Source organism: Carcharodon carcharias, chromosome 33 (assembly GCF_017639515.1).
Source record: "Carcharodon carcharias isolate sCarCar2 chromosome 33, sCarCar2.pri, whole genome shotgun sequence".
In the NCBI taxonomy this organism is placed as follows: domain Eukaryota; kingdom Metazoa; phylum Chordata; class Chondrichthyes; order Lamniformes; family Lamnidae; genus Carcharodon; species Carcharodon carcharias.
The window spans coordinates 13,454,961-13,478,444 of NC_054499.1; the positions used below are offsets into that span (position 1 = coordinate 13,454,961).

The 23,484-nt window shown below is 50.1% G+C and overlaps 1 protein-coding gene across 1 annotated transcript; it reads left to right on the forward strand.

The window, feature by feature from the left end:
* Positions 1 to 873: 873 nt before the first annotated feature.
* On the forward strand, positions 874 to 23,300 carry slc25a11 (solute carrier family 25 member 11). The gene is made up of 8 exons (XM_041178705.1): positions 874 to 998; positions 15,352 to 15,504; positions 17,015 to 17,221; positions 18,296 to 18,386; positions 19,621 to 19,711; positions 21,964 to 22,063; positions 22,406 to 22,457; positions 23,131 to 23,300. Exons 1-8 carry the CDS (start codon positions 922 to 924, stop codon positions 23,284 to 23,286), a joined length of 927 nt encoding a protein of 308 aa, XP_041034639.1. The 5' UTR covers positions 874 to 921; the 3' UTR covers positions 23,287 to 23,300.
* The last annotated feature ends 184 nt before the right edge of the window (positions 23,301 to 23,484 follow it).

The following is a 23,484-nucleotide window of genomic DNA, read 5'->3' on the forward strand; positions in this document are numbered from 1 at the left end:
AGTTTGCGTTGAGCTTCACTGGAACAATGCAGTAAACTAAGGACAGACATATGGGCAAGAGAGCAGGGTGGAGTGTTGAAATGGCAAGCAACAGGGAGGTCTGGGTCATGCTTGTGGACAGACCGCAGGTGTTCTGCAAAGCGGTCACCCAGTCTGCGTTTGGTCTCTCCAATGTAGAGGAGACTGCATTGGGAGCAACAAATGCAGTAGACTAAGTTGGGGGAAATGCTGCTTCCCTTGAAAGGAGTGTTTGGGCCCTTGGACGGTGAGGAGAGGGGAAGTGAAGGGGCAGATGTTACATCTTTTGCGTGGGCATGGGGAGGTGCCATAGGAGGGGGTTGAGGAGCAGGGGGTGATGGAGTAGTGGACCAGGGTGTCCCGGAGGGAGCGATCCCTATGGAATGCCGATAGATGGGGTGAAGGGAAGATGTGTTTGGTGGTGGCATCATGCTGGAGTTGGCGGAAATGGTGGAGGATGATCCTTTGAATGCGGAGGCTGGTGGGGTGATAAGTGAGGACAAGGGGGACCCTATCATGTTTCTGGGAGGGAGGTGAAGGCGTGAGGGCGGATGCGCGGGGGATGGGCCGGACACGGTTGAGGGCCCTGTCAACGACCGTGAGTGGAAAACCTCGGTTAAGGAAGAAGGAGGACATGTCAGAGGAACTGTTTTTGGAAAGTGGCAGGTATTTCTGATCCTGTTTTTGTTTTGGATTTCCAGCATCTGCAGTATTTTGCTTCTATCCCTTTGGTTCCAGTGGGCGGGGCAATGTGCAGGTGAGTGTCCCTCCCCATCAGCGCATGCGCCTATAACGCGCGGCACAGCCGTCGCCCTGACGCACCAAGCGTGTACGTGTGCGCCCGCGCGTGGTTCCCTGCGGTGACGCGCACGCCCTCGCTCCAGAGAGTCACCTTGGTGAAAGATGGCGCCGGCGAACGTGGGGGAAAAAGCACGGACCTCCCCCAAATCCATCAAGTTCCTCTTCGGAGGCCTTGCGGGGTAACGTAACATGACACTAAATTAATAATAGTAACAAAATAGGAGGCTCCGACGGCTTCAAACGAAATAAAAAGCCCCTTTAAACTTAAATTTCGGGCCGTCATTTTGACGGCAGCCCGGGGTTTTTTGTTGGCCGACTATGAAGTTTCCCTGAGTTTAAGGCCACTCTGGACCTGTGCAAACCAGATGGGATCTTGCTTTACTTTTTCTTGACGGTTTTGCTGGATGTTTGCACGCTAAGAATTTAGTCTGCTTTTGTTCTGCTGCATTTTATATATATATATATAAAAAAAGAGTATGCACTAAGAATTTAGTCTGCTATTATTCTGCTCTTTTATAGATGATCGACATTAAACTGATTTTATTTTGCTGTTTTAGATACATGTAAATGATATACAATTTAAGGATTGCATTTTTGTTGGGTGCTTGTAGATAAATTAGATACTTTAAGAATTTAAGTTATTTTTTCTAATTACCTTGCACTGGCCTCTTAATCTTAAATTGAAAGCAAAATATGCTGGAGATGTGGAATTAAAAGCAGAAAGTGGTGGAAAAACACAAGGTCTGGCAGCGTCTGCGGAGAGAGAAAGAGTTAACGTTTCGAGCCCAGTGCGGCTCTATTTTGGGACAGTTCTGTGACATCTTTCTGATGAGATGCTAAGCTGGGGTTGCATTTGTCACCTCGTGTGGGGATGTAAATAAAATCCCATGGTCACTATTGGAAGAAAAGATGGGGTTTCCCGCGTCAATATTGTTGTGGCGTGTGGTCGGTGATGTGTGCTGGGCGGACCAAATCTCACGAGGGAAACTTGGCCGCGCTATCACAATGGTTTTGCAATTTGTATTCATTACAAGATGTGTGCGCTGAATTCGGAAGTAATAAGTCCCACCAAGACCTTTAGAGATTTTTAAAAGTTAAATTAAAATGTTTATTAACAACATAAAAGATTTTGAGCACATACATAAGGCTACAATTATTTACTACTATAATAACTCCTAAAATCCCTAATTAACCTGACTCCCAGTTATACCCCCTTTAAGGCAACAGTCCAAAATAGAATTTGGATTTAAAACAGAAACAGCAAGTTAATACAATACCCACTTGACAGTGGAATTCCAAATGGCTTTTCCCCAACTTCAGTTTTGTTATATAGTAGGCTTATGCACAACTGGCTGGAGGCTTCATTAAGGCTATTTCAAACAATCCTACTAGATCTTACATGGGCTTCTTCCCACATAGCCTTTCATTCCCCTTTATCTATGAATCTCTCTTTTTAAAATGTAAATTCTATTGTTCCATATGTCTTTGAAACTGTATCTTCCTCATAATATAAAAACTTTCATGTTGCCAATATTGTCAGTAACCTTTGGGAAAAATAAACACACTTCTCAGCCCAGCTTATCTGGCTAATTGTAAACAGACTAAAACCCCTTTGAAGTCCAACAACCCCTTCACTTATCTGACTATGCAAATTCCCTTCACATCTTACATGCTAGTGGTGGAACCGTTTAAATCAGGGATGCTCGAGAGGCCAAAACTGGAGGAGTGTAGAGATCTCGGAGGGTTGTGAGGCTGGAGGAGATTACAGAGGTGGTTGAGAGATGACAGATTTGAACACAAAAATGGGAATTTTAAACGGGGTAAAAGCAAAAAACTGCGGATGTTGGAAACTTGAAATCAGAACAGAAAATGTTGGAAAAACTCAGCCGGTTGGCAGCATCTGTGGAGAGAGAGAAACAGAGTTAACATTTCAAGTCCAATATGACTCGTCTTCAGAAATGTTCCGAAAAAGAGTCACATCAGACTCAAAGGGTTGGGGGGGGGGCTTGGGTGGGGTGGGTGGGGGGAGGTTGGGTTGGGTGGGGTGGGTGGGGGGAGGTTGGGGTGGGGTAGGCGGGTGCCTGTGAATCATTGAGGGTTAATGAGAACTTGTGTGAAAAGCACTTGGTGTAATGTTAAATCTCCTAGGCTAATTATTGTGTTTTAAAAAGAAATCGGTTCTTATCCTTTATCTGGATCTCCCATTGAGATTTTTCTGTGTTGTTATGACCTGGTTAGAGTCCATTAATGTTTAAAGACGTAGTCCCAACAATCATTAACTAAGTGAACTGCAAGATTTTAAACAAAAACAAATTTAATGTAAGCACTATTAATGTAACCCTATAGCTGACAAAGACTAAGCAAAAACTCAGCTGTACTTTCTATTCTCCCCAAGCACCCCCCCGCCCCCCCACCCCCGGAGTTCTTATGAAATCGTTAAGGTTCGTTCACTTTTCCAGACCAACCCATCAGCTCTCTCTGGAATTCACTCTGCTTTCTCTTCAGCTATCCGACTATTCACCGAGGGCCTGTATTCTCTGGCGTTTAGAAGAATGAGAGATGTTTCCCCTTGTGGGAGAGCCTAGGAGCAGAGGGCATAATCTCAGAGTAAGGGGGTCTCCCATTTAAAACAGAGATGAGGAGGAGTTTCTTCTCTCAGGGGGTAGTGAATCTGTGGAATTCTTTACTGCAGAGGCTGGGTTGTTAAGTATATTCGGGGCTGAGATGGACAGATTTTTAATCTTTAAGGGAATCAAGGGTTATGGGGAAAAGGAAGGAAAGTGGAGTTAGGATCATCAGATCAGCCATGATCTCATTGAATGGCAGAGCAGGCATGAGGAGCTGAATGGCCTCCTCCTCCTATTTCTTCTTACAAGATTTCATGGTGGGGGTGACCTTCCATTAGCTTTGGCTAAGTGACCCTCCGACTCCATTACCAACCTCACAAGGCTGGATTCCACAGCTCCAGGCTCCCTGTGGACCCCCCCCCCCCCCCCCCCCCCCCCCCCCCCCAGCCAAGCCGGTCACTCCCCGAACTTGCAATGGCAGCAAGGTGAACTGCCTTTTATCGAGACGATTCCCCCTTTAGCCAACCCAATCTTCCGGTCACTTTCTTCCTTTCCCACTTTGCCTGATGCTGAATCCCAGCTCCCGCTCCAGGGACGAGTAGTCTCTGCTTTTTTTGACGGAATTCCGCCTTGTCGACAAGGGAATTTGGCCCTTTCGGAAATGTTTTCCTGGCCTCTGCTCTCCCCAACCCCACCCCACCCCACCTCACCCAACCCCACCCCACCTCTCCGCTGTCCCTCTGCTTCACCCCCACCCCCCCCAACGGGTGCAGGGTTTGTTCTGCTTGAGCCCAATCCCCCTCTGCTGATTGGCTGCTTCAGACCAGAATAACGTCAGCCATTGGCTGAGTCGGGCAGCGCCGGATTTCCCGACGGCTCCCTCTCTCGCTTGCCCTCGCGCGAGGAGAGTTCTGTTCATCGGGCGTTAGTGGCGGGTTTGGTCCCTGTCGAGTTGCGTTCCTCAGACCTGGTGAAGGTGACTGGCCAGCGCGATTGGCTGCTTTAAATGACATCTCCGTCAGAAAATCACGACGACGATGGCCTTTAAGTAAGCCCCGAGGCGTCGTTTCACAGCCAGAAAATGAATCGGGTGTGTGGGTGGGGTAGGGGATGCGGGGGGGTAACATCACAACCCACTGGGAGGGACCCTGCGTCCAGAGGGTCACGAACTACGTTCAGCCGTGGGCAAGTCGGGGTCCCGATTGGCTGATTCTGCCCACCGTCCCAAGACTGAGCACCAAGGGGCTAACACATCAGCCTTGGCAATGCCAGCCCCTGGGACCAGCCTCCGCACAAGCGGGCAGTTAAGAATTATTGCCCTCTTGGGCCAGATGGGCTGTGTTACGTGTTACCTTCACAGCTGAGCCCATCTGGGGAGGTTGAGCTGTGCAGTTCCACAGCATTCCCCCCCCCCCACCGAGTGTTGACTCGTTGCCCTGTACCCTTCCCCCCACTGTCGCTCGACATGGCACAAAACCTTCCTCGCTGTCGGTTCAGTTCGGAGGCTGCAAGAGCAGGTAGGGGGGGAGTTCAGTTGCTGAGCCATCAGTAGGTTAGTTGTCTGCACTTGTTATCTGTTTGACACTCTGCTCCGTTTGATGCTGGAACAAGCTGCTAGCTTTAGTCCCCCCAGACCAATCAATCGATTGTTGAAGTGAGGATCCATGTGAGGGGGAAGTCGATTAAACTGGCCTCACCTTTTTTGCCCTTCAAGTGAGTGTATTTGAATAAAGACCACCCCCCCCCCCCCCAAGAAAAACCAGAAGACAGATATTGGAAAAGAATCCCAGCAATGCCGGGGTCCCTTGGCCTCGAGCCACTGGACAGTCTGTCCAAGCTGGGCTGTCGAGGTTTGGGGGGGGGGTGCCCTATGTGCTCCCCTCTCTCGGAATTGATGCCGCTTCAGTGGGGCTTGTATCCTCTCCCTGAGACATCGCCCTGCCAACTGGATCGGGTGACTGTTCGATTCAGAGACTAAATATGAACCTAACCTGCGTTCACCTCACAATTCCTGGTGCTTCAGGCGCTCCTTTCAGTGATGCTCAAAAGCTTATTGACCCAAAGATTTCAGTTTACTGTAGTTACTAAGTGAAAGAAATCCAGTAATGAAATCACCAGCAATCTTCAGTTGCCATTAAATGGCTACTACCAGTATTTAATACAGGCTACCCAGTTACCCTTGCTTGGAATGTGGTCAGATAGGAATATTTCCCCTGATTTTCCAGACTTCTGCTTGATTTATCCCAAAGTTGTTCATAAAACATTCTGTCCTATGTGCTCAAATGCAATTCCTGGTCACTAATTTTCAGACTTTTTGTGGTCTGGGGGAGTTGGTGGGTTAGTGGTAAGAGGTGGAAGGCTAAGAGGGGAGTTGACGAGAAATTTCTTCACCCAGAGGGTGGTGGGAGTCTGGAATTCACTGCCTGAAAGGGTGGTTGAGTCAGAAACTCTCATAACATTTAAGAAGTATTTAGATAATCACTTGTTCTGCCATAGTCTCCAGGGCTATGGGCCAAGCGCTGGAAAGCGGGATTAGATCTTTGACCGGCATGGACACAGTGGGCCGAATGGCCCCCCTTCTGTGCTGTAAACGTCTGAGAGTCTTCGGCCACTCTCTTCTCTGCCACTCACAGGCTGCATCGTGGACGATAGACCTAGCATTTACTCTACCTCAGGCCTGGCTTTGAGCCTCGATTTCCAAGGAGCTACTAGCTACATAGGACCTAAAGCTGACACAGACTGTTCGCTGCTTCTTTCAACTAGTCTAACCTGCAGGCTCTGCCCTAACTGGATTCACAGAGATAAACTCAAAATAAAGACTCGCACTTAGCTCCATGGCAAGGTGACACACATGTCCTGATCCCAAGTAAAAATGCACATTAACCACCTTTTAGTTCCAAAACTTTCCTTAATTCTAGGAAATCACTTACCGTTTTGTGGGAATAACTGCAAACATCATGTCTCCAGTTCTTTAGCTAAGTGAGCCAGCCTTCTGTATATGATCTTACCTATCTAGCTGTTAGCCTCTTAGGTCAACGTGGCCCCAACTGGTATAATAGACTACAAGTTTGTTTGAATTGCATTTACTTCAAAGTGGCTTTTAGCATTCTATGAACCAGCTGCCCCCATTTTCTATGTTAAAACTTTAATTTCTTAAAACTAGAAGTTATATTCTAAAACATGTGAATTATGAGCTGGAAATCTGCAACATTTTCTGCTCTGGTGAGGGATTTGATGTTGAGAAACAGAACTCATCCCATTTCAGAAACTCGGTTTAAAGACATGAGAAGTTGGAGCAGGGTGTAATGTCCTTCCCAAGCCAATTGGCAAAGTAGGAAACTAGCCACTAATACTTTCCTTGATAATAGGTGTATTTACAGAATGCAGCGTTACATATGTCTGCTTCCAAAAATACCACCCCCACAGTGTCCCAGCGGTCTCGTTTTACAAGTGCTCTAGGTACTTAATTATGCCCTTCACCTGTGTATCTTAATGTAATTAGCATACCATTAACACAGGAGTAGGCCATTCTGTCATTCGAACCTGAAACACCCCCCATTCAATAAGATTGTGGCTGAACTTCCACTTCAAATCCTGCCCTATCCCCACAGACCTTTGATTTCCCCCCTAGCATCTAAAAAATTTCTCGCTCTCAGTCTTGAATACACACAAGGACTGAGCATCCACAGCTTGCTGGGGTAGAGAATTGCAAAGATTCACAGCCCCTCTGAACAATGAAATTTCTCCTTCTCCTCAGTCCTAAAATGGCCGGCTCCCCTAGTCTCAAGACTCTGCTCCCTTCGTTCAAGGGAAACCCCATTTATCTTGCCAGGTTCAATTAGAATTTTATATGTTTCAATTAGATCACCTCTTGTTCTTCAAACCTCCTAGGAATAGAGACTAATTCAAGAAATTTTTTCTCGGCGGATAAAATTCTCAGCCCAGGAATCGATCTAATTAAACTTCTCTGCCTTCTTCCCTCCGTTGCCGGCCTGAAAGGTGAGTATATCCTTGTATAGATACAGAGACCAGGACAACGCACAGTACTCCAGGCGTGGTGTCTGCAAAGTCCTGTACACTTATAGCGATTGTATTGATACCAGGCATTTATACACCCGGCACACTATGGCCTGAAGTCGGGAGGATAGAGACAGCCAGAAGTAAACTTGTGAAGACGAAAGGGATCAAAGGGTATGGGGAGAAAGCGGGGAGCAGGCTATTGAGTTGGATGATCAGCCATGATCATAATGAATGGCGGAGCAGGCTCGTAGGGCTGAATGGCCTCCTCCTGCTCCTAGTTTCAATGTTTCTAAGACAACAATTAAAAAAAAACTCAAGCTGGTTACAAGGGAAAATACTCGTGTGAAGCTGCAACCCGTCCACTTTCCGGTTTGCCTCAGAAACCTGGACATTAAAGATCCGTGGAAGGAAATAGAGGGGCCTTTGAACTGTGGGCACTCAGACGTATTCCAAACTGCAGGACAAATAAAGAGGCGCTTGATGTTGCAAGAGCAAACAGAACTCTGCACAGCGAGATCCGGATAAGAAAATGATCTGAAAAGCCCAAAGGGATCGAGAGGGCAAAAGCGTGGGCCAGCAGAAAGAGGGCTCGACCCTCGGCATATAGTTGGATGACAGACGTCACAGGGCGGCAGCTGTGTGAGGGTGGGGTAAGACTAGACAAGCGTGACTGGCCATGACAGCAGCTTCCCTGGTAGGAGTAGCTACAAGCAGGGACGTGGGGGACGGGACAGGACAGCCCTGATGTGGATAGTTGGAATCTCTATTATTATGAACGGGCTGTGGAAGCGGATTCGATAGTAACTTTCAAAAGGAATGAGATAAGTGATTGAAAAAAGCCATAAACTTTATTCATTTGAGTATCAGAGATTAAAGGGTAATCTGATCGAGGTGTTTTAAAAGTCAAAAGTAGATGGGGTGTGGTGCGGTATAGTTCACTGATGGAGTCAGAGTTGCTGTGGCGACGCACACTTTTACAAGCATGTTGCAGTCTGGAGCTATGGATAGTGATGGTGGAGGCTTCATTTTCTTCCCATCATTCCTGGCTGACCAGGAATCTCTCCCGCTCTTACCGCCTGCCGTTGGCGTGTGTTGGAAGGATTTACGGGTTGATGCCCAACCTGTTTGGCCAGGCTGTGAACACACCTTCCATGGCCATCGAGTCCTGGAGTGGGACTTGAAACCAGAGCCTCTCATTCAGAGGCAGGGACACTACCCGCTGCACCACCAGACCTGCATTCAGGTTAGATACGTGGAAACCATTTCCTCTGGTGGGAGGAGTCTAGAACAAGGGATAAACCTTAAAATTTATAACCGGGCCATTCAGGGGTGATATCAGGAAGTATTTCTTTACCTTGATAAATTCACCCCTTTCTGTCGACATTTCTATAAACTACAGTGACTAGCTTCTTTGAGCTTATCCAGGTAAGTCAGTACTTTAAACCGGGAATTAGTTTAGCCACCCTCCTCTTCATCCTCTCGAAGCTTCAGTACCCCCTCACTGTATGAGGAGACTCAAACTGAACACCGTATTGGAGCTGAGGCCTGACCAAGTCTCTGTATTAGCACAAAATGGTGTCTCATTTTACATTGAATAGACCTCGAGTGCACTTTAGATTCTGTTTGCTTTTTAGCTGTAGTTTTGCGGTGTTGGTCGTGAACCTTTGGAGAAGTGGCATCAAAAAGGCAAAAACATCTGGTGTGATTTTTTTTTGTTTTCTTTGTAGGGTGTGCAGGCACTTAGCATTTGACCTGACTCACGCACCCCTCCACCTCTTTGGCAGCCTTCTATCTGGTAAGACGATGGCTTGCGCCAAGGTGGTCAACTCTGGGTTGAGCATCGCCTGGAGTGGTTCAGAGGCTCCACCCTGAGGTGGCAGCCTCTGTCGTATTTGCTCCAGAGGGCGACAGTGGGCTGAGATGGTGCACCATTCCCTGGGGCCTCTTCTCGTTCAGCTGGGGGCTTTGTTTCCACTCGCCTCTCCCGAAGCCCTTCCAAACAGTCAGCCCCCAGAGGGCATGGCCATCAGCGACTCTGCCTCCCAATTCCCAGTGGCCGCCGTCTCCGTATCTCACTGGCTGGTCTCCTTGTAGCGGAAGTGTAGACGCCGAGGAGGGCGTGACCCAGTTCAGTGGGCAGCCGCCATTATCCGTCCGATGAATGTGGCTGAGCCAGCGCAGATGTCGCTGCTTAGCAACGAGTGTGCGCTGATGGAATTGGCACGCTCCAGGACCTCTGAGTTGGTGACCTTGTTCCTGCCAAGAGACGCTGAGGACATGCCTGAGATGGCGCAAGTGAAAAACTGTTCAGCCTTTTCTCCTGCCTAGCATGTTTTGCCCAGGCCTCACCGCTGTAGAGGAGACCACTGAGGGCATCGGCCTGGTTGGCTCGCAGCTTGGCTGTTGTTCCACACGCTCTTACTCAGCTTGAACCTCACGGCTGCAGCTCCCGCCGCACGCGCATAACACTGCATCACGTGCCGGACGCCAGCCCAGTGACCTCAGCCTATCTAGGTTCACTTGGAGGGGTTGCGGAGGCTGCGCACAATCCTGACCCCCTGCACGCGTCTCGCTGCCCTCAACACCTACACCCAGGTGGTCAAAGTGGTAAATAAGCCTCGGCCCCACTCGGGGTCCCAAGCGGACCTGAAACCATGGACGACCGTTTCCTGCCTTCAGGCACTTGACCAATTCTGAATCCGCCACTGCAGATTCCCCACTCGCCCAGCAAGTGTCCACTTGGTGCGATTGCCCCTTGTGAGGGAGATTGTCAAAAGCTTTCTGAGGGCCTGGGTGGACAGTTGCCTCATCCACTGCCCTCGGTCCTGGAAAGCTGCAGTATTGGGCTCAAAGGTTAAATCTGTTTCTCTCCACAGAGGCTCCCAGACCTCCTGATGTTTTTCCATCACTTTCCGCTGCTTTCATTGCTCATCCACTGAGCTGGTGCCTTTCTCCAGATGAGTAAATTGGATTAGTAAGCCCTCCTTTTCCACAGGCTGTCCCCTGACAGTTGCCTGTCCCTGATGAGGCTCCTCTGTCCAAGCAGTCGCAAGGTGACTGTGTCCCTGATGCTTCCTACTAGCATCTTCCCCATTGCCAGTCCACTTGCTCAAGTGGAGCAGCCCGTTTTCAGAGCTCTGCTGTGGACAGGAGGATGCTGTGTACGGAAGCCATGCCAATAGTCGCCTCTGTCTTCCCTCACCTCCCGTTTTCTCCCGCCCCTTGCTTGCAAACTTGAGATCCTCCAAGCTCTGCTGCCCGTATCTTAACCCTCAGCAATTTCCCCATCGCCCCTGTGCCCGCTGACCTGCGTGGATCCCTGTCAATTAACGCTGCGATTTTAAAATTCTCGCCCTTGTTTTCAAATCCCTTCGTGACCTTTCCTCTCCCTATCTCTGTAACCCCCTCCAGCCTCCCAGCCCTCTGATCTCAGTGCTCCTCTAACTCCAGCCTCCTGAGCAACCCCCACCCCCCACTCCACCATTGGCGGCCGTGCCTTCAGCTGCCTGGGATTCTCTCCCTGAACCTTTCTGCCTCTCTTATCTCAACTTTCCTCCTTTACAAACATTCCTTAAAACCTACCTCAGATTTTGGCCCAAAATCTCCTTATGTGGCTCGGTGTTGCACTTTGTTTTTTTAATTGCTCCCGTGAAGCGCCTTGGGCTGTTTCATTAGGTTGAAGGCGCTATATAAATGACAAGTTGTCATGTTAAAGTGACTTATTTCAAATCAGCTGTTCACCAAAATAGAATTCAAGTACAATCTGATCTTCCTGCAAGCCGGTGTCAAGTTTTGCCAAATTGTTCCTGCCGCGTGCCTTGGAGGGCCTGCTTTGTTAAAGGCGCTACGTAGATGCAGGCTGTTGTATTACTGATTTCAAGCTAATGCCCATAGTTACCGAGGTTCTACCTTCTCCCCCCATGTTAAAAATTGGTAGTCCATTCGCTCCTTGCCATCTCAAGAGAGAGCAGGTGCCAACTCCAACCCGCTATTAAAGTTAGGAGCAAGGGTCTCGCGCAGCCCCTGTCCCATCTCCTTGAGGACCCTCGGCTGCGCACCTCCGGCACGTGCCAGACCTCCACTTGGCACCTCCTCCGCAATGGTGCGATCCACTTTAGGAGCCCTGAATGTGGAAGTGAGTGAATTGAGGCCCTTGTTCTGCCTTGGGAGCACCAACGCTGTGCAGAGCCCCTCTCCACCCTGAATGCTTTAACTGCGAAAGCTGACACCGGTGACATTTCAGCAAAGAACTGTGAACTCGGCAGCGAAGCTAGGAAATCCCTGGGTGTTTTGGCTGCTTGACGCTGTCCCGAATGTCAAGGTCGAATGGAGTTGAGACAGAAACGTGTATTATTCTGCCCCACGGCAGTGTTTAGACGTCTCCTGTGCTCGTCGAGCCGTTTTGTATCTTGTATTCCCTTGAGTTGACGAGCGGTGATCTGATCGAGGGTGTTTAACCTGTTTAAGAGGATTCGGTGCATACAAATAAAGTATTTCCTCTGGAAGAGTAGCCAACAATTAGGGGGTGGGGTGGGGGCGAGCCAAGCTATTCAGGAGTGAAATCAGGATTACATTTTTACCTAAAGGCTGATAGAAATTTGGAACCCTCACTAACAGTGCCTCCCTGAGGCAGCGATGCTGATGGTCAGTTGGAGCTTTCACGACTGAGATTGAAAGATCTTTGTTGGTAAGGATGTCGAGGGATTTGAGTCAAAGGTGATAAACCTGAGGTCATCTGAAACTTGGCCTCCTCTATCCGACTCCCAGTAAGTCCCACTCTCCGATCGTCCCTGTGCTCGCTGACCTACGTTGGCTCCTGGTTAAGCAACGCCCCAATTTTTAAAATTCTCACCTGCGTTTTCGAATCCCTCCATGGCCTCGCCCCCTGCTGTAATCCCCCCGAGCTGTACATCCCTCTGGGATCTCTGCGCTCTTGAGCGTCCCCCATTTCAGTTGCTGCCTCACTGGCAGCCATACCTTCAGCTACCTGCCTGAGCTTTGGAATTCCCTCCCTAAACCTCGCTGGGCCCCTCTCCTTATGTGGCTGTGTCAGATTTCATTAAAAAGTGCCTGTGAAACGCCTTGGGACATTCTTGCTGTGCAGAAGGCGCTATGCAAATGCAAGTTGCTGTGGCTGCTGTCCTTGCTGGGAGTGTTGGGTGAAGCTCCCTCTGCTGGTTCCCAACAAGTACTCCCAGGCCAGGTACAGCATGGGTAGATGGAGCTTTATTCTACATCTAACCTGCGCTGTGATGACTGAGTTGCCAGAATTTGGGGCCTCGCACCCCTTGTTTGTGAGCTGACTTTATTGAGGGTGTGATTATGAAGTTCTCGGATAAGCTGTAGGCGTGAATTCAGACAATGATTTACAGTTGAGGGTGAGGGTGACCGTCCTGAAGTGGACGAGTGTCCCCTATAGCCTGAAGGGTCAGCCAGATGGACTAAGCTCAGACCTGCGCTGTAGGTTCCTGCTCCTCCTTATCATGTACCCCAACATATTGAACCATTTCAGGGGACATCGAGAAGGGCCCGGATGTTGAAATCGTGGGGGGGGTCTCACACACCACCTTATCAACACATGCCTAGTACTCCTGATGTCTCTTAACTTATTATGGACCAGTTCTAGGTGTGCTGATGTCATCCCAGGTATGAGATTCCAACCCCACCCCCCCCGCAAATTCCCTTAACAGCAAATCTGCTCGAACTGAGCACTCTAGTGGCCAATTGAAGTGAATCGAACCCTCTCCATATTCCTTCCTGCAATTTGCATGCTGGCACTGTCCCATGATAACAGTGGCAGTGTGTTATCAGTGCTTCCCCATCTTGTACTGATAGCGAAGGCTCTGTCCAGTTAGTGTGTTCTCACAGCCTTCGAGCTGCTCGTTCGTCTCTCAGGCTCCCTCGGTGCAGCTGCGAATTGTGGAGGTAGCCTCTGTGCCGAGATGGCCAGTTCGAGAATGGGTCACCACTTTTGTTTCCCGAATCCGTAGCTCTGCAGTAAGACGAGATCAGTGTCGTGTTTACTCTTTCACAGCTTTCAGCTGGTTCCTGTGGCACTCTCTTGAGTCTCGTTTCCCTGGGAACTGAACCAGTTAAATCGAGGGACTCGAAGGGCCCACAATAGGGTTTGGCCCCAGTCACTTAGGTTCGAAGGCATGTTCCTTCTTACTGTAGTCTAGGACCTCGCCCGTGTCTCTCAAACAGTCGCACCTTTTTTTGTCCGAGTATCTACCGCTTTGACTTCACCAGCTTTTGTGCTCCAGTCCGATTCATTTGCTCTGGCCACTGCATGATCTTTGTAACGACGGGAGCTGTACGTGTACATCCCAAGGTTCTCATCCCACTCTTGTAGCCTGATGTGGAAGCACCCCAGTTGTTTTGTGTGGATGTGAATGAATTACCATCAAACACACTGGCAGCATGTTTGATCTAATCTGCACATGTTCTTCAGTGTCCTGTTGACACCCCCCCCCCCCCCCCCCCCACCCCCGCCACCACCACCACACCTGAAGACTGGGTGATGTGTAGTTTTGCTTTAACCCCCCCCACCCCCACCCCGTTATTTTCTTGCAGGTGAATGAAAGGTCTTCCTATCAGCCTTTCTATCTTCGCTATCAACCTATAAGGGTGCAGCCCACCTGCAGATCACCTCACTCTCTCCGGCTCTGAGCAGCATCGATTTAAAAAAAAATTCGTTCATGGGATGTGGGCGTCACTGGCTGGTGGCCAGCACTTATAGCCCGTACCTAATTGCCCTCGTTCAGAGGGCATTTAAGAGCCAACCACGTAGCTGTGGGTCTGGAGTCACGTGTAGGACCAGACCGGGTGAGGACGGCAGATTTCCTTCCCTAAAGGGCGTTAGTGAAGCAGGTGGGTTTTTAATGACAATCGGCAATGGTTTCGTGGTCATCGTTAGAATTTTAACTCCAGATTTTTATTGAACTTGAATTCCACCATCTGCCATGGAGTGTGGGTCCTCAGAGCATTACCCTGGGCCTCTGGATTATTAGTCCAGCGACAGTACCTCTGCGCCCTCGTCTCCTCCGATGCTGTGTTAGAACGACAGGGAAAAGCCTCAATGCACTTGGTGACCTGGCCCACCACCAGGACCTAAGTGTAATTCCCTGGGGTGTTGGGCAAGGGACCAATGACGTCAATCTGTAAGTGTGTCAGGGGGCGGCGGGGGGGGGGGGGGGTTTCCCTGAGGCAGCGGGACATCTGGAGGAGAGCTCGGTTCGTGTTAGGGGGAGGGATTGTGCAGGCAGAGCAAACACCGTGAGAGCGCGGAGTCCACAGTCACTTCAGGCCACAATGTGACCTCCTGCCAAGTCACCTCAGCTGAATAGTGGCCGTCCATCGGACGTGTGTGGAAAGGAAGGAACAGTTCCTCCACCCGCTGTCAGTGGAACACAGGCCAACGGGAAGGCATTAATTGACTAACGGAACACCATAGCTGGCATTAGAGTCAGAAACAGGGAGCAGTGTGGTGTGAGTGTGACACCTAGGGTGGGCCGCATCCGAGGGCTGTCTTGTTCATGCCGTGCTACCTCCACGGCACACGGTTGGATTTATCTTCCAGAGGGGCTTAGACATTCCGATTATAAAAGCAAAACACCGCGGGGGGGACGCTGGAAATCTGAAACAGAAACAAAAATTGCTGGAAAAGCTCAGCAGGTCTGACAGCGTCTGTGGAGAGGAAGACAAAGTTAACGTTTCGAGTCCCAGTGACTCTTCAGACATTCCAATCCTGTACTTCCACACCCATTGGCAATTCCCCATGGGCAGCCTCGAGGTTCCAGCCCGTTAGCGCCCTAATAATCTTCCGCAACGCCAGCTGTGGGGAGGTGAGTCATTCGCCAGCGCTGGCTCATCCTTCACCCCGAGCTCAGCACAGCAAAGGCCAACATGGAAGCCTGAATCCAGTTGTGTGGTTTTTTTTTTTTAGGATGGGCGCCACCTTCTTTGTCCAGCCCCTGGACTTGGTGAAAAACCGCATGCAGCTGAGCGGCCAAGGCGGGCGGGCCAAGGAATACAAGACCAGCTTTCACGCCCTGACCAGTATCCTGAAGGCTGAGGGCGTCGGAGGAATCTACACAGGGTAAGCAAGTTGCCATTTGTCCCCCGTGACCACGCTTGGCTGGGAACTGACGTGAAGCAGCCGATGCCCGCCCAAGTCCATTTCCCCAGGTTACACCAGGAGCTGAAGCTGTGACTGTCTTTTTCTTCCCAATTCCCCCCTCCCCATCGCAACCTGCACCACCTCACCCCCCTCCAAGGCACTGAGGACAATTGCGGAGTCTGAGATCACCTAAGTGAACGCATGACCAATTGAACTTTGGATGTGCCACATGGTGACTCCCCGCCTCCCCTTCACCAGATGAGACTGTTGATTGTTGTGGGGGGGGCTCTTCCATCACGGAGAGGCGACCGTCCCCTTGGGGGGGGGGGCAACAGCAGGGGAGCCAACGCGAGTCCTCCTGTTGGCATGGTGCTGAAACCTTTGAGTGGTTTGACCTGCCTTTCACCGCGATCCAAGGGCCCAAAGCCGGCGGGCACTAGGACCCCTTGTGAGCCCTTTCCCAAAGGCTGCCCCCACCTCCCCTATCGCTGACCTCAGTGCCACATTCACCGACGGCGGCAGCGTGGTCACTTCACTGGGCTGGTAACCCGGAGGGTGCCAGTTCGATTTAAGGCGATGGGTAGGAGGATTAGAGGGGACGTGAGGAAAAGCTTCTTCAGCCAGAGGTTGGTGGGTGTTTGGAATTCACTGCCTGGTTTGGTGGTGGAGGCAGAAACCCTCAACTCATTTGAAAGGACCTGCACCTGAAGAGCTGTAACCGGCAAGGGCTGCGGGTCAGGGGCCTGGAAGGTGGGATTCAAATGAGCAGCTAGTTTTTTAAAAAAAAAAAATTATTTCTTGTTTGGCCGGCGCAGACACGATGGACTGAATGGCCTCTCTCTGCCCCATAACTTTCCTAAGGCTCATTGAATCTCGCTGCACCGACTTGAATTCAGTTCTTAAAAACCTGGAAATGGGGTGGTCCTGCCAAAAGCGACCGCGATTGCCATTTAAAAACCAAAACTGGCTCACGGGTGTCCCTGTTTAGGGATGGACAGCAGCCGGCTATCCGGCCAAGGCAGGCATCGCAGCAAGCATAAATCCCGCCCTTCCTTACCTGGCGTCCACGCTCTGCAGCTGGGTGACGCTCGTGCGGGAGCTGGCTTGTGCCCTGGGGGATCGGGGCATCGGGTGGGGTGCTTATACCGAGGAGGAACGGAGAGCGTCGGAGCACTTGGGGACCTGTTGCTGACTTCGCCACCTCGGAGAAGCTCCTGAGGCATGTGGCCTCAACACCTGGCTGTCCTCTGAAGAGAGCTTTGAGTAGACAGGCCTTGTAATCCTCCATTCCGGCCCTGGCCGTATTGTAACCCTTGCCTTCACTAAAAATGGGTAAGTTGTGCGCTCAGCCACCCGGGAGCGGGATCTGGCGCGTTCTTGTTAGATGCATGTGTTGCTTTGTTCGAGCAGTAACGTTAGAAGGTGCTTCCCCCATGCTCTCTTCTTCTCTCTTTCTCTCTTCTCTCCCCCCCCCCCACCCACCCCACAGCCTATCCGCTGGTTTACTGAGACAGGCCACATACACGACGACTCGCCTGGGGATCTACACCATCCTCTTTGAGAAGCTCACCAAGCCCGATGGGACACCGCCCAACTTCTTCCTCAAAGCGGGAATCGGGATGACAGCGGGCGCCATCGGCGCCTTCGTCGGGACGCCAGCCGAGGTGTCGCTCATCAGGATGACCGCCGACGGCAGGTAGGTGCCCGGAGCAAAACGCGTAAAGGCCATGAAACCCCGCCTCCCGCTCGAAAATGCCGGAGAGAGAAGCACACGGCAGGTTAGGCGGCGGACGTGGGGAGAGAGAGAGAAAACAGTTAACGTTTCAGCTCCGGGAACTTTCAACAGAACCTAAAGGCTGTTAAGTAGTCACTGGGTAGTACAGACTAGAGCATGGCTGGAGGAAAAAAGAAAGGAGATGCTGTCTAAGACTTCATCGGGACAGATGCAAGAATGCCAAATTTCAAAGGGAACAACAATTTATACTGCATGAGGAAAGGGCGCCGATTGGCTAGCAAGTTGACCAATTGTTCGAGTTGTTGCCGTGGGGAATGGAGAACAATCGCTCTCTGGAGTGTGCAAGACGAAAATCTTCCACAGCGTGTCATTTTTTCCCAGCAAAACTCGAAGGTCAAGCAGAGAAGTTTAAAATCACGAAGCGTTTAGATAGTTTCCACTGGCTGAAGGGTCAGTAGCCAGAGGGCATGGTTTTAAGGTGATTGGCCAAAAGCACCAAAGGCGACATGTCCACTGAGGAGCAGTTGAGTACAATGTTCCTATATTCTCTGGCGTTTAGAAGAACGAGAGGTGATCTCGATGAAACATGTAGAACTCTTACAGGGTTTGACGGGGTGGATGCTGTTTTCCCGCTGGATGGGAGAGTCCAGAACGTGGAGTCACAGTCTGAAGAGTATATTCATGACTGAGATTGATTTGATTTTTATGTAGATCGGGCGAGAAAGTGGAGTTGAGTTAGATAATCAGCTAGGATCTTCCACTGTGAAGACGCGCGCAGTATTTGTTTCACGTTCCTGCCGTTTCCTTATTTCCCCAGCAACATTTCTCCTATCTCAGCCTCAAAGGGACCCACGTTTACTTTAGCTACCCTCTCCCATTCCCCATACTTCTAGGAGCTCTTGCTCCTCTATTTATGGGCCGCGTGGTGTTTTATCTGGGCCGACTTAATTGTCGGAGATACGCGACGAACAACCTTTTTAAAATGTTCCTGCCCCGCCCCCCCCCCCCAGCTTGAAAAATGTTCCTTCTCTGCAGGTTACCTGTCAACGAACGAAGAGGGTACACCAACGTGTTCAATGCGCTCATTCGCATTACTCGTGAAGAGGGGCTCTTCACACTCTGGAGGGTAAGTTCACAGCAGACGTAAACCAAGCACAATGCTGCTCTTGAAAAGGATTGAAACCAGACAGATGGCCAAGAAGCTGTTTCACCTGTTTGCAGAGTCTAGAACGAGGGGTGGGCAGGGGAGGGGGAACCACAGTCTCTGGGTTAAGGGGTCGGCCATTTTGGACTGGGATGAGGAGAAATTCCTTTCGCTCAGAGGGTTGTGAATCTTTGGAATTTTGCTAGCCCAGAGAGCTGTGGTTGCGCAGCCGCTGAGTGTATTCGGGACTGAGGTTGACAGTTTTTTGGACACTGAGGGATTCAAGGGATATGGGGAGCAGGCGTAGAAATGGACTTGAGATCGAAGATCAGCTGTGATCTTATTGAATGGGACAGCAGACTTGAGGGTCTGAATGGCCCACTCCAGCTCCTATTTCTTGTATCCTTCTACACCAGGGCCACTTTTTCCCCTTAAGCAAGTGCATTAAAAGACGAGGAAAGTTCCCCACAATCATCTCTACTCAATCAAACCTTTCCATAATCCTAATCATTTCTATCAAGCCACCCCTCAGTCTTCTCTCTTTTTTTTTTAAAGAGCTTTGGAAGTCTCAGATGTGCTGACTTGGAGGGAAACACGGAGATGTTGACATTCGCACACTCGCTCTGTGTCTGCCCTTGTCCTTCATGGGGTACAGATCTCAGAGAGAGAGAGAGAGAGAGAGAGAGACACTGTCAAAGTTGCCTTGCAAGGCTTAATAAAAAAACATTTAAAGAGAAAACTGTAACATGTCACTGACCACTGAGTCAGATGGTTGTGGGTCCAAAGCCCCAGTCCAAGAGACTTGAGCCCGTAATGAGGCTGACACTCAAAGTGCCAGCACTGAGGGAGTGCTGCTCTGTCGGAGGTACCATCTTTCAGATGTAACGTTAAGCCGATGGCCCTATCTGCCCTCACTGGTGGACGTAAAAGAGCTCGTGGGGCTATTTTGAACAAGAGCAGGAGAATCCTCCCCCGTGTCCTGGCTAATGTTTATCCCTCAAACAACACCACTTAATGTGGGTGCTTGTGTGCAAATTAGAAAACAGAATTTCATACACCGTGCCAGTAACTGCACTTCAAAAGTAACCCATTGCTTTGTAAAATACTTTGCTGATGTTGTGAAAGGCGCTATTTAAATGCAAGCCTTGCCTGCCTTTAATGTTGAAGCTGTCTTTGGATCGCACTAACTCAGACTCTCCTTGCTCGGTATTTCCAGGGTTGTGTCCCGACAATGACCCGAGCTGTTGTGGTGAATGCAGCCCAGTTGGCATCCTACTCTCAATCCAAGCAATTCCTTCTGGGGTTAGGTGAGATCTCTTCCTTTCGGAGCCCGTCACTGTCCTGCTGTTAATGCCTTAACCCGTTGCTTGCTCTCCCTCTGCGCCCTAACTTGACCCTCGAACCCTGCAGACCAGCAGCGGGTTCCCTGATCATGATACCAACCCCACCCCGCTCCGCTGAGTTAACCCATCTCTGCTGCAGAATTACCCTCAATGCCCCTGGAAGGTGGGTGGGGGGGGGGGGCAAGGGCTTGGATAGAGCCTGAGGGAAATCAGCCGTGGTTCCTACCTCTGGTGGCAAACCATTGACTCATGCTGCGGAATGCACTGAATCATAGGCAAATGTGAAGCCCTCAAAGTTGAATATCCCACCATCCACACTCGCGTTTCACTGTGATTTTTATGTTCCAGGTGTGCCAGTGTCTGCGGTAAATGATGGGTATTCGTTCTGCCTAGATTTAGGGCTGTCCAAATCGCCGGTGTCCCCTTGCGTGAGCAACTCTGACACAAAAGGCATTTTTGCCCAACCTAACCCACAGGTCATAATGTCCCTGTTTGATCGCTCTCTGGGAGGTCATGACCTTGTCCAACTGTAATAACCGTGCACAAAAGTCTGGGGGGCTGGATTCTTGTGTAGTCCAGAGGGGGTCAAGGCCGGCCACTTCTTGGATCAGCCTAGTGTTCGAATCCCTCCATAGCCTTGCAAACAGACTCTTTCAACCCTCTGAGATCTTGGGGCTACTCCAATTTTGGCCTCTTGAACATCCCCAATTTCAATCACTCCACCATTGGTGCTACCTGGGCCCTAAGATCCTCCTGTTTGACCAAGCTTTTTGTCACCTCTCCTTATCTCTCCTTAGTGGCTCAGTGTCAAATTCTGTTTGATAATTATTCCCGCGAAATAGCTTGGGATATTTTAATATGTTAAAGGTGTTATGTACTTTCACATTGGTGTTTGGCAATTCAGAGCTTCACTTGAATCAGAATCACAGAATCACACAGTGCAGAAGAGGCCCTTCGGCCCATCGAGTCTGCACTGACACGTGACAAACACCTGACTTACCTACCTAAATCCCATTTACCAGCCCATAGCCTTGAATGTTATGACATGCCAAGTGCTCATCCAGGTACTTTTTAAAAGATGTGAGGCAACCCGCCTCCACCACCCTTCCAGGCAGCGCATTCCAGACCCTCACCACCCTCTGGGTAAAAAGGTTTTTCCTCACATCCCCTCTAAACCTCCTGCCCCTCACCTTGAACTTGAATGTCCCCTTGTGACTGACCCTTCAACTAAGGGGAACAGCTGCTCCCTTTCCACCCTGTCCATGCCCCTTATTATCTTGTACACCTCGATCAGGTTGCCCCTCAGTCTTCTCTGCTCCAATGAAAACAACCCAAGTCTATCCAACCTTTCTTCATAACTTAAATGTTTCATCCCAGGCAACATCCTGGTGAATCTCCGCTGCACCTCCTCCAGTGCAATCACATCCTTCCTATAATGTGGCGACCAGAACTGCACACAGTACTCCAGCTGTGGCCTTACCAAGGTTCTATACAACTCCAACATGACCTCCCTACGTTTGCAATCTATGCCTCGATTGATAAAGGCAAGTGTCCCATATGCCTTTTTCACCATCCCACCTACCCTGGGAGTGTTTGATGGGGACGGTGTAAAGGGAGCTTTACTCTGTATCTAACCCCGTGCTGTACCTGTCCTGGGAGTGTTTGATGGGGACAGTGTAGAGGGAGCTTTACTCTGTATCTAACCCCGTGCTGTAGCTGTCCTGGGAGTGTTTGATGGGGACTGTGTAGAGGGAGATTTACTCTGTATCTAACCCCGTGCTGTACCTGTCCTGGGAGTGTTTGATGGGGACAGTGTAGAGGGAGCTTTACTCTGTATCTAACCCCGTGGTGTCCCTGTCCTGGGAGTGTTTGATGGGGACAGTGTAGAGGGAGCTTTACTCTGTATCTAACTCCGTGCTGTACCTGCCCTGGGAGTGTTTGATGGGCTCAGTGTAGAGGGAGCTTTACTCTGTATCTAACCCGTACTGATGTCAGCAGTTTGCTACAGTGAGATTTCAACTTTCAAACTCCATGCTGCTTTTACAGCATCATTGCCACTACACTGACATATCCTCTGCACCTTTTAATTAAGTTTATCTAAATAGCACGTTGAGCGGGTCAGTAACAACAGGCTTTTACATCAGTTTGGACACATCTGTTTTATCAAGGGCGTGTAGTTCTGATTTCTGAATTGTGGTATTCTTCCATGAACACAGGTTATTTCAGCGATAACATCCTGTGCCATTTCTGTGCCAGTATGATCAGCGGCCTTGTGACAACAGCGGCCTCGATGCCAGTGGATATTGCAAAAACCAGGTAAGAACACGAGCTCAATTCTGGGAGTATTTGATGGGGACAGTGTAGAGGGAGCTTTACTCTGTATCTAACCCCGTGCTGTACCTGTCCTGGGAGTGTTTGATGGGGTCAGTGTAGAGGGAGCTTTACTCTGTATCTAACCCCATGCTGTACCTGTCCTGGGAGTGTTTGATGGGGACAGTGTAGAGGGAGCTTTACTCTGTAATTAAGTGGGAAAAAGTCCTGTTCTTTTCAGACCGATTCTCTTTGCCCCATGTTGTGCAGCGTGGGTCTGTGTTAAATTTAAAACCCTGGAGCTGGATGTTGTAAAGGGCTATGAGCATTTTTTTTGTTACTTCACAGAGTTCAAAATATGCGAATGATCGATGGAAAGCCAGAATACAGGAATGGATTGGTGAGCCAATGTGTTATTCTTACACGCTAACCTAGAAGTGGAGTGGGCGGGGTGGCGAGGGAAGAAAGATAGTGCAAGGCCATGGGGGGGCCAAGAGAGGAGCGTTCACTTGGAGGTTGAGGGAGGAGGGCTTAAAATGGGGTTCGAGGGAGGAAGCGTAACGCAGGGGCCAATGGAAGAGGGGTATCGTTCGGCTGAGGGAGTAAGGTATCGCGTTGGCCAAGGGAGAGGGGGGTATCGTGGGCGCAATGGAAGAGGGTGTGAGGGAGGTTAATGTGGGGGGGAAAAGGTTTAGCGCGGGGGCCGGGGGAGGAGGGTTAACATAGGAGGGAGGTGTAACATGGTGGCTGAGGGAGGAGGGTTATTGCGGGAGCAATGGAGGAGGGGCTAACATGGTGGAGGGGGTAATGTGGGGGCCATTGGGAGGAGGGGTAACACCTTGGGGGAGGGGTATACCAGGGGCTGAGAGAGGAGTGGGTAACGCAGGGCGAGGGATGTGGGGTAGCCCAATTGAGGGAGAAGTGCTTGTCCATCAATACTGTACCCCGAGTGTTAGCCACTGACAGACCTGCACAGAAAAGGAATTCTCCCTCTACCTGGGAAAAGGTGACGCAGGTCGTGGGGAAACTCCCTTAACCCTCCCTGACCTGGCTTTTTCCCCATCCCTTTTCAGGACGTTCTCATCAGAGTCATCCGGCAGGAGGGGTTCTTCAGCCTGTGGAAGGGTTTCACCCCGTACTACGCTCGCCTTGGGCCTCACACAGTTCTCACCTTCATATTTCTGGAGCAGATGAACAAATTTTACAAGCAATACTTCTTGGATCAATAAAATGGTGACTCCCTTAGGCTCTCCTCCCTAGGGGTGTAACATATTAGTGTGAATGGGGGAACAGAGAGGGAGAGAGAATGACTGACTAGATTATTCGCCAGACATCAGAAACAGGGCTGATGTTTCCCTTGCCTGTAACCTTGGGTGTGGTGTTATTTTATTTTGGCTTGTTGGTCAGCTGTGTCACTTTCCCTTCCG